Raw genomic sequence first — 12,348 nt, forward strand, 5'->3', positions numbered from 1 at the left:
TTCAAACAGGACAAGACGTGTTAGCTTCTACTGGTTAGTACCGTTCAAACAGGACAAGACGTGTTATCTTCTACTGGTTAGTACCGTTCAAACAGGACAAGACATGTTAGCTTCTGCTGGTTAGTATTCAGTTAATTCATGCTCGCCTACTAGCTGCAGCTAAAGGAGTAGCCATTAGGGTATTATTGCTAACACATTAGCTGATATTTCATGTACTGAGTATCAGGACAACATGGAGCAGTTTGTGTAACACTTTTTGTAGTAACATTTATCATGCCGAGTTCAATAAAACACTTCATGCTACTACCATTTACATATTAAAATGATAAGATATAAGTCATGTCAGAGTTGATAAAATTATTATAGTGTAATGGTAGGAAAGGCCAATCTACCTATTTAAAACATTGTGTTGGTCAAAATATAGGCCAGCCCTGAATTTACTACATTGCTTTTGATTAAAAAAAGGTGTAAATATTTGTACTATGACCCACTGTGGGTTCCCAGGCCTGGATATATTGTCCTTCTGTTTAAAAACATTTTAAATGCATTTCATTGACCGCCCTGTTTTATACTGACTGCTGACTTTCTTAACCTAAACTGATGTAGGTGTTGGGTTTAGGTATAGATATAGGTTGATAACCTTAAAAAGTAAATGTTATTTGTAATTAATGTTTACTGCAGCTAAATTTATTAAAAATAAAAACATTGAATGTGTAGTACTTTTAGCTCAGGGGTCTAGTCTAGTCTAGTCTGCATTGTCATTAAATTTATAAAATGTTATGTGTAATGTATAACATTTCGGCTGACAGCCTAATTCCCAGCACATTATCATCTTTGTTTTTCAGATTGAAATGAATGCAGTTCAAGTTCTACAGGTTTACCAACGCCATGGAATCTGTTCAGCTGAAACATTATCGGCCACACCACAGAGGTTCAACGCGGCTTTGCAAACACAGGGACTGCTGACCTTTCAGAACCATCAGGGCTTTGAAATCACATCTTTCACGACTGCATAGGACTGTCCAGCTGTTCTTTTTTTATCAGCACAAGTTTCATTTTTCTAATATTGATAAAAGCAAGAGCTGTTTTTTTTATTTGCCTAGCCCACGTTGGAAGGGATTCAATGCTGCTAGTTTAAATAAAACTAAGGTTTTGAGGATGTATGTTACATCTGTAATTATTTATGCATTTGATTAGAAGTGATTGAAATTAAATTATGAAGTTGAGTTACATTAGCGGTGTGCAATTTTAAATTACCCTTAAATTATTCTGCTATACTAACTTAATCAAATTCAAGTGGATTTTGCGAAAGAATTTGAGTTATTACAGTGTAAAATGATAAATTATTACAACTTATGAAAGAGTTAGGGCAAGTAAGGATTTAAAGTTTTAACCAAGTTATGACATTCTTAAATTAGTACAACTTGTGGAACAGTTACCAGAAGTAAAGACGAGAAGTTATTACAATATAAAATTATAATTTAGTGGAACTTAGATTTGAGTGGTAAAAAATCCTAATTTAGAGTTGAGCAAACTCAAAAGCAAAACTTAAAATATTTAGTTTAGCTGTTCAACTTAAAATTTTATTTGTTTGTTGCCTTGAAATTTTAAGTTCACTCAACTTTTTCTTTTTTTACAGTGTAGCAGGAGAGATCATATTTCACCAGTTTTAGCCTCTCTACACTGGCTCCCTGTTAAATCCAGGATAAAGTTTAAAATTCTTCTCCTCACATATAAAGCTCTCCATGACCAAGCTCCATTGGACATAAAAGATCTGATAGTTCCATATATTCCAAATAGAGCACTTGGCTCTCAGACTGCAGGTTTACTGGTGGTTCCCAGAGTATCAAAGAGTCCTATGGGAGGAAGGGCCTTTAGCCATCAGGCTCCTCTCTTATGGAACCAGCTCCAACCGTGGGTTCAGGAGGCAGACTCCCTCCACACCTTTAAGATGGAGCTGAAAACCTTCCTTTTCCATGATTCTTATAGTTAGGATATGAGCATCTCCTGAGTTGGAGTCTGCATGTACGGGACCCAACTGTCCAGGTTCTGCTCATTGCTCTTATAGTTATGGGTAGTCTAGCCATCCATTACTTATGTAGCAATGGGGATGTTACCTGATGCACTGAGAAGTACCTCGCTCTATTTCTCTAACATATTAATGTATAAATATATGACAATATTGCCGTCTCTAACTTATTTCTCCTTTTTTCCGCAGCTCTTCCTGAATAAGTGCAGTTGTACATGTTGATCTGTCTTTCCTGTCCTCTCCACCCCAACCAGTCGAGGCAGATGGCTGCCCTCCCTGAGCCGGGTTCTGCCGGAGGTTTTCTTCCTGTTAAAGGGGAGTTTTTTCCTTCCCACTGTCGCCGCGTGCAGCTCAGGATGGAGGATTGGATCGAAGTTATGACTCGATGCAATCAGTTGGTTTCTGTTATACAATATGTATGAATTGGCTTGAAATGTGCAGGTTTGTTCGGTTTCGTATGTTGATTTGTGCATGTAAAGTGCCCTGTAACAACATTGTTGTGAAGTGGCGCTATACAAATAAAGTTGAATTGAATTGCATTGAAAATTGAATTAACAAGAAAAAATATCAATACAAGTAAAATATCAATACAGAAAAAGTACATATATGTCATAAAATTAGTTATATATGAGAGATTAAAAAAAAAAAACAACTAAACAAATCAAAATAGGAAAAAAAGAATATTTAATTTAAAAGTTAAAGTAAAAAGGCAGGTCTTTCTGAAAACATCTGCAGCCCCTAAACTCTCTGGCAGGCTGTTCCAGAGGTGAGACTAAAACTTTTGGCGAGACCTTATTCCAATAATAATATTGGAAGAGAAGCTTGTACTTCTAATTTTGGTAAAATTCAAAGGAAAGTACCAGAAGATGTCAGGGTCATTGAGAGCTCATAGTACTTTCGTTAGTTAGACACATTCAGATAAATTTGAAAGCCCGAGTTCATTAAGACATTTGTAAACAACTAAAAGAACCTTAAAATCAATTATGAAATGCAGGGGAGGAGCCAATGCAGCAATTTTGAAATTAGTGTAATGCGGTCCCACCCTCTAGTCCTCATCAGAACTCTTGCCGCCAAGTTCTAAAATAATTACAAACTGAAAGTACTCTTAGGAAGACTACTGGCATTACACTGCATCTCTGCGGTGGCATGACAGAACAAAATTAAATTAAAAACAAAATAATTCCATTACAATTGTGCCATAGCCTGGTTACAGCATTGAGACATTCAGTTAATAAGTGTGAATATGTGAACAGTTTCTGTGAGGACTTTCAATGCCAGTTTTTTCTCCTGAAAGCCAAGACTTGATAGAATGATCTGCAAAGGAGAGAAGGCCTGGTCACTGTTGATGTGTTTGTTATTTCTACAAACTTCTGTTTTCTTCTTCTGGTTGGTCTTTATGCTGTTTTAGCTATTGATACATTCATTTTACTTTATTTTAGACTCAATCTGAAAACTGAGGTTGTCCTGCTGATTGGTAAAGCAATTGTTGATTTCCCAATAGATGCATGAAATTTGGAAAAAATGCACTCAAGTATGTAATATTCATATAAGAACATAACACACCTCAGATTCAAGGTGAAATTCCAAATATAGCCACAGAGAAACTCATTTCTACCTATATTAAAAAATTATGACTTTCTAGAACAGCAGTCTCTATTGCAGATCCTCAAGATCCCATCCTGAAACACATTTAAAGGTTGAAAAGGTTCTCCAACAACTTGTCATATTCTGCACCACCCTGTTAAAAAGACATTGATTTGAGTCAGGTGTGTTTGAGCAGGGAAACATTTAAAACATACAGGATGGTAGATCTGGAGGACTGAAGTTGGTGACCATTGCTCTAGGGCATAATGATGTATTGTTGTCAAATATAAACATGGACAATATTTTTTACATGAAGAGCAAAAAGATCACAAAGGAGCCCGATGGATCACAGTGTGTCCCCCAGCAGTCTGGGCCTATAGCAGCAGGACTAAAGGGATGGATCAGAGTTACCAAGCCAGATCTGACTAGAAGATTTATTAAGGAAGGAAAGTTTGAAGATGGTCTGAAGATAGAGATGAGGTCTGTTTCCTGAAACCCATCTGAGAGATAGTTTCACAGAGAGGTGTTTAAAAACAGAAGGTTCTGCTTCCTGAAGCCAAACTAGGAGTACAGAGAATAGCCAGAGTAAAAGAAAATAGATGCATGAAAGGTAGTAGGTATAATTTTCTTTTAGCAGGTATGAGGTCATTTTACATAGTGTTACGGCCCATGGCCTGTCATCTAGCTCATCATTTCAACAAGCATCACCTGGGGGATCTGATACACCTGTGTGCTGGACGCTGATTGGTCGCCACACGCCCACCTACCCTTGATTGGTTCCTGGCAGCTGTGTTCTGGTTGAGCCTGGTGCCACAGCTTGCCACTCCTTCAGTGACTGCGAAGGAGTTTCACTGTTTGGTGTTTGCATTGACGCTTTGGTGGACACTTTTGTTATTGGGTTTGTTTGGTTGTTTTCTGACCTTTGATGCGTTTAGGGACTAGTGGGTCCAAAAATAAAGCCTTCATTTGTACATTTTAGTGGTATTCTTTTGTTATTGCCACCCCCGTTTACCCCTGGACAAACTCCATTGAGGATCGTAACACATAGTAATAACATATTAAATGAATAAATTCTGATCATTAAGCTACCTTTCACCTCTATTTCCTATAGAAGTAACTGTATAATCTAAAGTGTAAAGATGACTGTTTTGTTTCCTGCAGGATGCTCTCCAGGTTACTTCGGTTACCGCTGCAGTCAGACCTGTCCACAGTGTGTTCACAGCAATGGACCATGTCACCATGTCTCAGGACAGTGCGACTGTCTGCCTGGATTCAAGGGATCTCTGTGTAATGAGGGTAGGTGTTCCTCACATCCGCATCTCCACTGGAAAACAGAAGCTCCACTGTTGGGACTGCTCTTGCTTGCTGGTAGTTAGAAAGCCTGTAAATTTCTCTGAGAAACTTTCTACAAAGACAAAAACCTGAGGAAAGCAGCTGAGTTGGCCAGCTTTGACCATGCTCATGTTTGTGTCACGTCTAATTCACAGATTCCCGTAGGAAGTGCTCAGAAGAATCTTTACATTTATCTTGTGGAGTAACAGACGAGTTAATATTCACATGAAAACATTGATCTATCTGAATTCACAGTTTTAACCCTTTGAAGCCATTTGTATCATATTTGATACACAAAGTTTCTGAGATGTTTTGCATCACTTTATGGTAAAAACTTTGCTCAAAATCCTGTTCAAGACAATCTGATACTTGTCTGCTGCCCCCTAAAAGATGCCAAGAAGCAGAAGATTACATAATAAAAATTTTACAGATCATATGGTAATAAATGGTAAATATCTCTCTCCCAAAAATGGTTAAGTTTCTTGTTACATTTGGTATGTTTCATCTCGTGTTTTGTATGTTGTCTCGTTTTCTGTTTGCTAGTTTTCACCTGGACTCAATTAGTAGTTTTGTTCTGTTTCTGCCTGTATTTGTAGTCCTCAGTTTTACTTCTGTCTGCTGGTTTTTTATTTCTATTATCTTTGCCTTTAGTTCAGTCATCTTGAAATAAAACGTCTAGTTCCTACATCCCTGCCTCCCATCTCTGCGTTTCAGTCCACACCTCCACCCATCGTGACAACATTTTGTTAAAGAGCCAAGTAAAAACTTCATATTCAAAAAATTGGTCATTTCTTACCATTTTTTTTCAGGAGTCTGGCTTTAAAGGGCCCTAAACACAGCGCCTTTACCTCTTAACTTTAATGCAACAAAGATGTCTAAGATCCTAAACTTTTCTGTTTTTTATGCAGTGTGTCCCAGCGGTCGCTTTGGGAAGAATTGTGTTTTGACCTGCAGCTGCACCAATAATGGTACCTGTAACCCCATTGATGGCACCTGCCAGTGTTTTCCAGGCTGGATTGGCAGTGACTGCTCCCAGGGTAAGTTACCACACAGTTAAACTGTCCCAATGCTTCATGTAAGCTGTAAAAATAAACTGTTTTTTTGCCTGCACGGTGGCAAACAGTAAGAGGTTGCTGGTTCAAGCCTTGGCTGGGGGGGAGGTTTGAATGGTGGCCTTTCTGTGGGGAGTTTGCATGTTTTCCCTGCGTATGCGTGGGTTCTCTCTGGGTACTCTGGCTTCCTCCCAGTCAGGTGTGTTGTAGCACAAAAACTACCAACACATGGAGGACTGTGGCTCTCGAGGACCATATTGGCCACAGCTGGCGTAAGAAAATTGGCTGAATTTGATCAATTTAAGTTTTTATGTATTGTTTCATCATTTTTTTAAAATCATGCTTATGATGAAATGTAACATTAAAAGTCTATTGCTATGGAAATACCTACATTTTCTCTTTTTTTTAAAGAAATATAATTTTATATTACAGAAACACAAACTTTTTCAATTTGTTCACTTCACACAGAAACTTATTTTTTTAAAAAATGCTAAATTCACATTTAATACTGTTTTTTTTTTATATACTAAAACTAAATGTATACTTATTGTTAATATTCATTTTGCTAAATTCAGCTTACATGTAAAGACATTGTTGGTCTATGTAAGAATTAATCATTTTGGTCCTATAAGGGCCACAGTTCTGCCGGTTTTCAGCATTTCCCTGCTATGGCACATCTTATTCAGATTAAATAGATCCAGCACCTTACAAAGTTCTACACAATGCCTCATTATATTTATTATTTAATTTTATTATAGAAATCTGCAGTGATTTTACTTTTTGTTTTTTTGTGCCAGCCTGTTTGCTGCAATATTTTGTTTTTATTCTTCATACAGTGTGTTAACCTTGGTCTACCATATGGCAGAGGTAAAACTGCAGTTACTTTGATGAATTTCTTTAAAAAAAAAATAATAATAATAATAACAACGTGGAAATAAACCTGCCCGAGCTTCTCTACCAATTGGTTTGGAAATGTAAAACCCAAACTAAGTGTTTGTTGTAACTGATTTTACAAATTTTATCCATTTCACCGTTGTTACATTATTACTAACATTTTTTTTTTTTTTTTTTAATATCTCAACCATTTGCTAAAAAAAAAAAAAAAAAAAACAACATTTATTCTATTTATTCTTGTCCAAAACAAATGGAAAAACACAAAGAAACATCTTCTCTGGCATTTTTGTTCGTGTGAAAGTTAAAGGGTTAAGGAGTAAAGTACTTTATTTATCCTGCAGCAGGAAGTCAAATTGAGTTAGTCTTCAATTTTGTCTGTCTTTCAGCGTGTCCACCAGGTCACTGGGGACCCAACTGCATCCACACCTGTAACTGTCACAATGGAGCCTACTGCAGTGCTTACGATGGAGAATGCAAGTGCACCCCAGGATGGACTGGTCTTTTCTGCACACAACGTCAGTTGCACATTTAAACACACTCACACATATCAAGTGTCAAATAAGTCAGTCAGCTAGTGCTCTAATAGATTTTTGAGACCTGAACCAGGCTTTGAAACCTGAACCATAATGCACAATTTGGTCAGTTTTCAAAAGGCTTCGGTATCTGTCACATGATGACACCACCGGTGAGGTTGTGTTCAATATGTGGTCCAGTTTTTTCTCCAAGAAAGGTCTCCAAGCTACGGCCAACTTGAGCTGAGTTTATTTCAGTCAATCATGCTATATCATAGCTCAGATATAACTACAAACATAAAACAATGACTGAAATGGGGTTTTGGCTGAAGTGAACACTTATTTAAACCAAACCCTGTTACAACTTAGGGACAACTTAAAGCGACAAGCTTAAAGCTATTTTGAGGAGAACAAAGATAGTCTTTCACTTCACTTTGCCCTCTTCAGTGTCCGACCATCACATTTATGATGTCAGCTGGTGGAAAAGGCCAAATTCCCACATGTTTCCTGCAGGTCGGGCTGAGTCTAGAAATGTTCACTGTAATTGGTTTATTAAATGTGCCGGTGCAGTGTGTGTAATCTCTGATCACATATGATTTGTTGTTGCTACATTCACTCTTCTCAAGCACATCATGCAAAATAAAATCAGCCTTCACATGTTTATTAAGCATGTGGAGCAGGTTTAGACAGGAAAGATGGATTTATAAGACAGAAAAACATGACTTGGGAGTCACACCGGGTATTTCTGAAACTGAAAACAAATCAAATCATATCAAAAATACTTTATTCATCCCCGAGGGGAAATTCAAAGTTCAAGCCCAAGTCCAAGGTTTGACATACAGACATGTAACATTTATGACAGATTTTTACCGATCTGAACTAAGCTTAGCCCCTGCAGGCAGTTAGACAGGCGTTGCCTTATAACAGATGAGAACAGAGATACATTAGGATCATAGGGGTCAAGGAAAAAAAAACATATACCTGCAGACTGTGCCTCTAGATGGCGCAGTTTGGAGAGACAGAAAAAAACACCTCATATTATACAAGATTAAGCACAAACCCAAACGGTACACACACAGTCCAGGGAGGCAGTGAGTCAGAAGGGGAGGGGTGAGGGGTGGTTGAGGAGGGGGACAGAGCATCTCTTCTTCTGTTCTCACGGGGGGTTGCACCGGCCCAAGGCCACCGGGAAGCCAAATCCAGGTATGATTGTTGTTTGGGTTCCAGGCGAGGAAAATAATTTGCCCTTGGCCTTGAGTCCATAGCAGGTCTCAGGCTGGCAGCTCCAAACAGGCAGCTTCCCCTCAGGACATGTGGGCTCCCCTCTGCTCGATCTCCGGGATTGAGAAAATTTGACTGATTGTGTTGAGAGACCAGCCAGTCAGATCCATGATGTATATGCTAGTACGTGTTAAGCCATATATTTATATTAAATTGACTCATTTTGTGCATGGTGGTGTAATGGTTATCACTGTGGCTTCACAGCAAGGTCACTGGCTTCATCCTGAGCTGGGGGGAGGCTCAACAGGTGGCCTTTTTCTGTGCAGTGTGCAGATTCTCTCCAGTTTCCTCCCACCATCCAAAGACTTGCATGATAGGTCAATTGGTTACTCAAAATTGCCCCTAGGAGTGAGTGTGAGTGGTTGTTTGTCTCTGTGTTAGCCCTGTGATGGACCGGCGACCTGTCCACGGTGTACCCCGCCTTACGCCCGAAGGATGCTGGGATAGGCTCTGACTCCCCGACGACCCGTGATTGTATTAAACGGTTCAGATAACGAATGATAATTCATTTTGTTTCTTTATCACATAAACACAGATGAGCCAGTTCAGTTCCAGTTCCCTTCCTGTCTCAGTGCCCCTAACTGTCAAAGTGTCCACTCCCTGTCCCAGCACCCCTCCCTGTCCCAGTGTCCGGGTCCTTACATTTACATATGTAAGGAGGACGAGTTGGACCCTAATCTATGGATTTAATGGATTTTGGGCAGAATTTATGTTAAAAAAAAAAAAGAAAAAAAAAAAGTTTTGTGGTAATATATGTTCCCCACTCTAAATAAGCTCAGGCTTGTGTGTGGGGAATCTGGTGTTAAATGCATGGGAGATAGGGGTGTATATATAGAGGAGTGTCGAGGTGCATGTTTATGGGGGGTATTGGTCCGTGTGTAGGGGGGAGTGGGGGGGGGGGGGTGCATGTGTATGTAGGTGTATAGGGGGGTGAAGGGTCATGATTAGGAAGGGGGGAGGACTTCAGTGAGAAAAGTGGGGAGTTGTGGTGGTTTGTTCTAGGGTAGGTAGAATGGGAAGGGGTGTTTTGTGGTGGGCAGGGGGGGGGGGGATGTAGGGTTTTGGAGGTGGACTAAATTTTTGGTTCTGTATCTGTTAGAATGGGTGTGTATGTGTATAGATGTGTGTGTGGGTCTGTAGGTGTGTGTGTGTGTGTGGATGTGTGGGTCTGTAGGTGTGTGTGTGTGTGTGTGTAGATGTGTGGGTCTGTAGGTGTGTGTGTGTGTGTAGATGTGTGGGTCTGTAGGTGTGTGTGTGTGTGTAGATGTGTGGGTCTGTAGGTGTGTGTGTGTGTGTAGATGTGTGGGTCTGTAGGTGTGTGTGTGTGTGTAGATGTGTGGGTCTGTAGGTGTGTGTGTGTGTGTAGATGTGTGGGTCTGTAGGTGTGTGTGTGTGTGTGTGTAGATGTGTGGGTCTGTAGGTGTGTGTGTGTGTGTGTGTGTAGATGTGTGGGTCTGTAGGTGTGTGTGTGTGTAGATGTGTGTGTATACCAGGCTGATGGTGAGGGGGTGTGAATGTATTGGTGTGTAAAGGAGAAGGGAATGCAACGTGTCTCTGGCAGACCATCATTCTGCTTGCCTAAATGCTGGACAAGACAAAAAAATATATAAATAAATAAATAAGCTCTGTTCTGTTTGCTTTATTCTTCATTGACCTTATTTTAGTAAGTTTGGCTTAATGTTCTTTTCCTTTTGTTTCATGTGCTTATCTATGTTGTTGTTCACACTGTTCACACAATGTGTTTGCTTTAAATGTGCCTTGAGTTGATTTTTGAAAATCTGGCGTGTAATGCGGAGGATTACACCCTACCCTTTGCAGGCTGTCATTTAGGTTTCTATGGGAAGGACTGTTCCCAGACCTGCCAGTGTAGGAATGGGGCTGACTGTGACCACATCTCTGGACAATGCACATGTCGCACTGGTTTCATGGGCCAACACTGTGAACAAAGTATGCCACTTTATTCTATATCCTTCATGCTATAGTTGCTTGCTTTTTCTTTCTTCCTCCCTTCCTGTGTGATGCTTAATTTATTTATTTTTCTTTATTTATCTCAAACACATAAACAGTACAAAACAAGGATGCACATTTTGTAACATTATACCTTGTTTGAGAAGGAGCATAAGGAAGCCAAGGCTTATTTAAATACTACTACTTATTTACAGTCTTTACATAGTTATATGGCAACCTTTACATACTAAAAGTAATCAGTCAGAAGGCAAAATTTAAAGCAACAAAATAAATGATGAATTTTCTTCTTTTTTTATATTTATCCAATAACAATTACTTGAACATTTTTTTTAAACTGGATAATATTACATAATTTTAAATTATCACTTAGTCCATTCTATAAAGTTACTCCATATATATATATATATATATATATATATATATATATATATATATATATATATATATATATATATATATATATATATATATATATATATATATATATATATATATATATTATTATTATAGTAATATGAATTTACTAATTTATTCCTTAAAAGATCCTCTCAATACATTATCTTCAGCTTTATCTGCAGCTCTCTGTCACAAATTCTGGGTGAGAGCCACTAACATTGACTACAATGACTACTTGTTTCTTTTCCTTCATTTTCAGAGTGTCTTCGTGGCTCTTATGGTTACGGCTGTCGTCAGGTGTGCGACTGTTTGAATAACTCCACCTGTGATCATATGACTGGAACATGTTATTGCAGTCCTGGCTGGAAGGGAGCTCGATGTGACCAAGGTCAGGCTGTACTATATCATATCATGGGAGCCAACGACTTAAACTTAGCATGAAAAGTCAAGAAATGCGATGTTTGGTAGACTGTTTTTTTGTTGTTATAAGTTTTTTTGTTGATGTAATCCCGGATCTACATCAACAAGTGTAGATGAGAGATCTACCTGGAAGGGCTTTTGATCAAGCTGTCAAACACCAGTGCCAGTGCTAACCTTGACAACTTCCCTGCAATAGACTTACTGCAACCCTGCAGATCAGGGATCTACACCAACAACAGGTGGCCTGCAGGTTTTAGAATTTTCCCTGCTGCAACACAACTATCTTAAATCAATTGAAAATGGAACGTTTTGATCATTTATGCATAAGTCACTTTTGCAAGCTCAAAGTTGGCCAGAAGAGTTTATCTGCGCTTTACTTTATAAATTCTGTTGAAATGGGACAGACAGATGCAGATTTAAAGAAGCTGAGAAAAAGGTAACTTTTAGCAATTGCCAAAAGTTATTCTAACCTGCCCAAGAGACCTCTTCTAATCACAGTTTTGCCAACTACACCAGCCCACTTTCCAGACAAAGAAAATGGATGCGCCACAAAGCAGGTCGACAGGTCTTGCATTGCTTGTCTTCAAAGGGATTTTAAAGAAGCTTTTTTGGTGGTTGGGATAATGAATGACAACAATCTACATGCTGTATCCAATTTAAAATCTATACAAATACCTATTTCCGTGGTAATGACCAGGTCATTAGAACATTCAAGGCTTTCGATCAAGCTGTCAAACATCAGCTTGATTGATGGACTCACTGCAGCCTCCTATTCAGGCCACAATTTCTCAGTTTTTTCCCTCATATTGACAGACAGGGAACAAATCAGTGTTTCTGGAGTCATCAGAGGGACAACCATAGACAAAAGGAGCAGCATAAC

The 12,348-nt window shown here is 38.9% G+C and overlaps 1 protein-coding gene across 5 annotated transcripts in view; it reads left to right on the top strand.

The window, feature by feature from the left end:
* megf10 (multiple EGF-like-domains 10) overlaps positions 1-12,348 on the top strand; it is a 133,192-nt gene that overhangs the window by 94,659 nt on the left and 26,185 nt on the right. For 3 of the 5 annotated variants that reach the window (XM_079256907.1, XM_079256908.1, XM_079256909.1), the window contains 5 exons: positions 4,775-4,909; positions 5,854-5,982; positions 7,278-7,406; positions 10,503-10,631; positions 11,308-11,436. In XM_079256907.1, coding sequence (XP_079113033.1) covers positions 4,775-4,909; positions 5,854-5,982; positions 7,278-7,406; positions 10,503-10,631; positions 11,308-11,436 — 651 coding nt within the window. Of the gene's footprint in view, positions 1-845; positions 959-4,774; positions 4,910-5,853; positions 5,983-7,277; positions 7,407-10,502; positions 10,632-11,307; positions 11,437-12,348 lie in introns of those variants that run through there. The other 2 variants (XM_079256910.1, XM_079256911.1) reach the window with 2 other exon arrangements.

Source organism: Telmatherina bonti (genome assembly GCF_933228915.1).
Source record: "Telmatherina bonti genome assembly, chromosome: 17".
In the NCBI taxonomy this organism is placed as follows: domain Eukaryota; kingdom Metazoa; phylum Chordata; class Actinopteri; order Atheriniformes; family Telmatherinidae; genus Telmatherina; species Telmatherina bonti.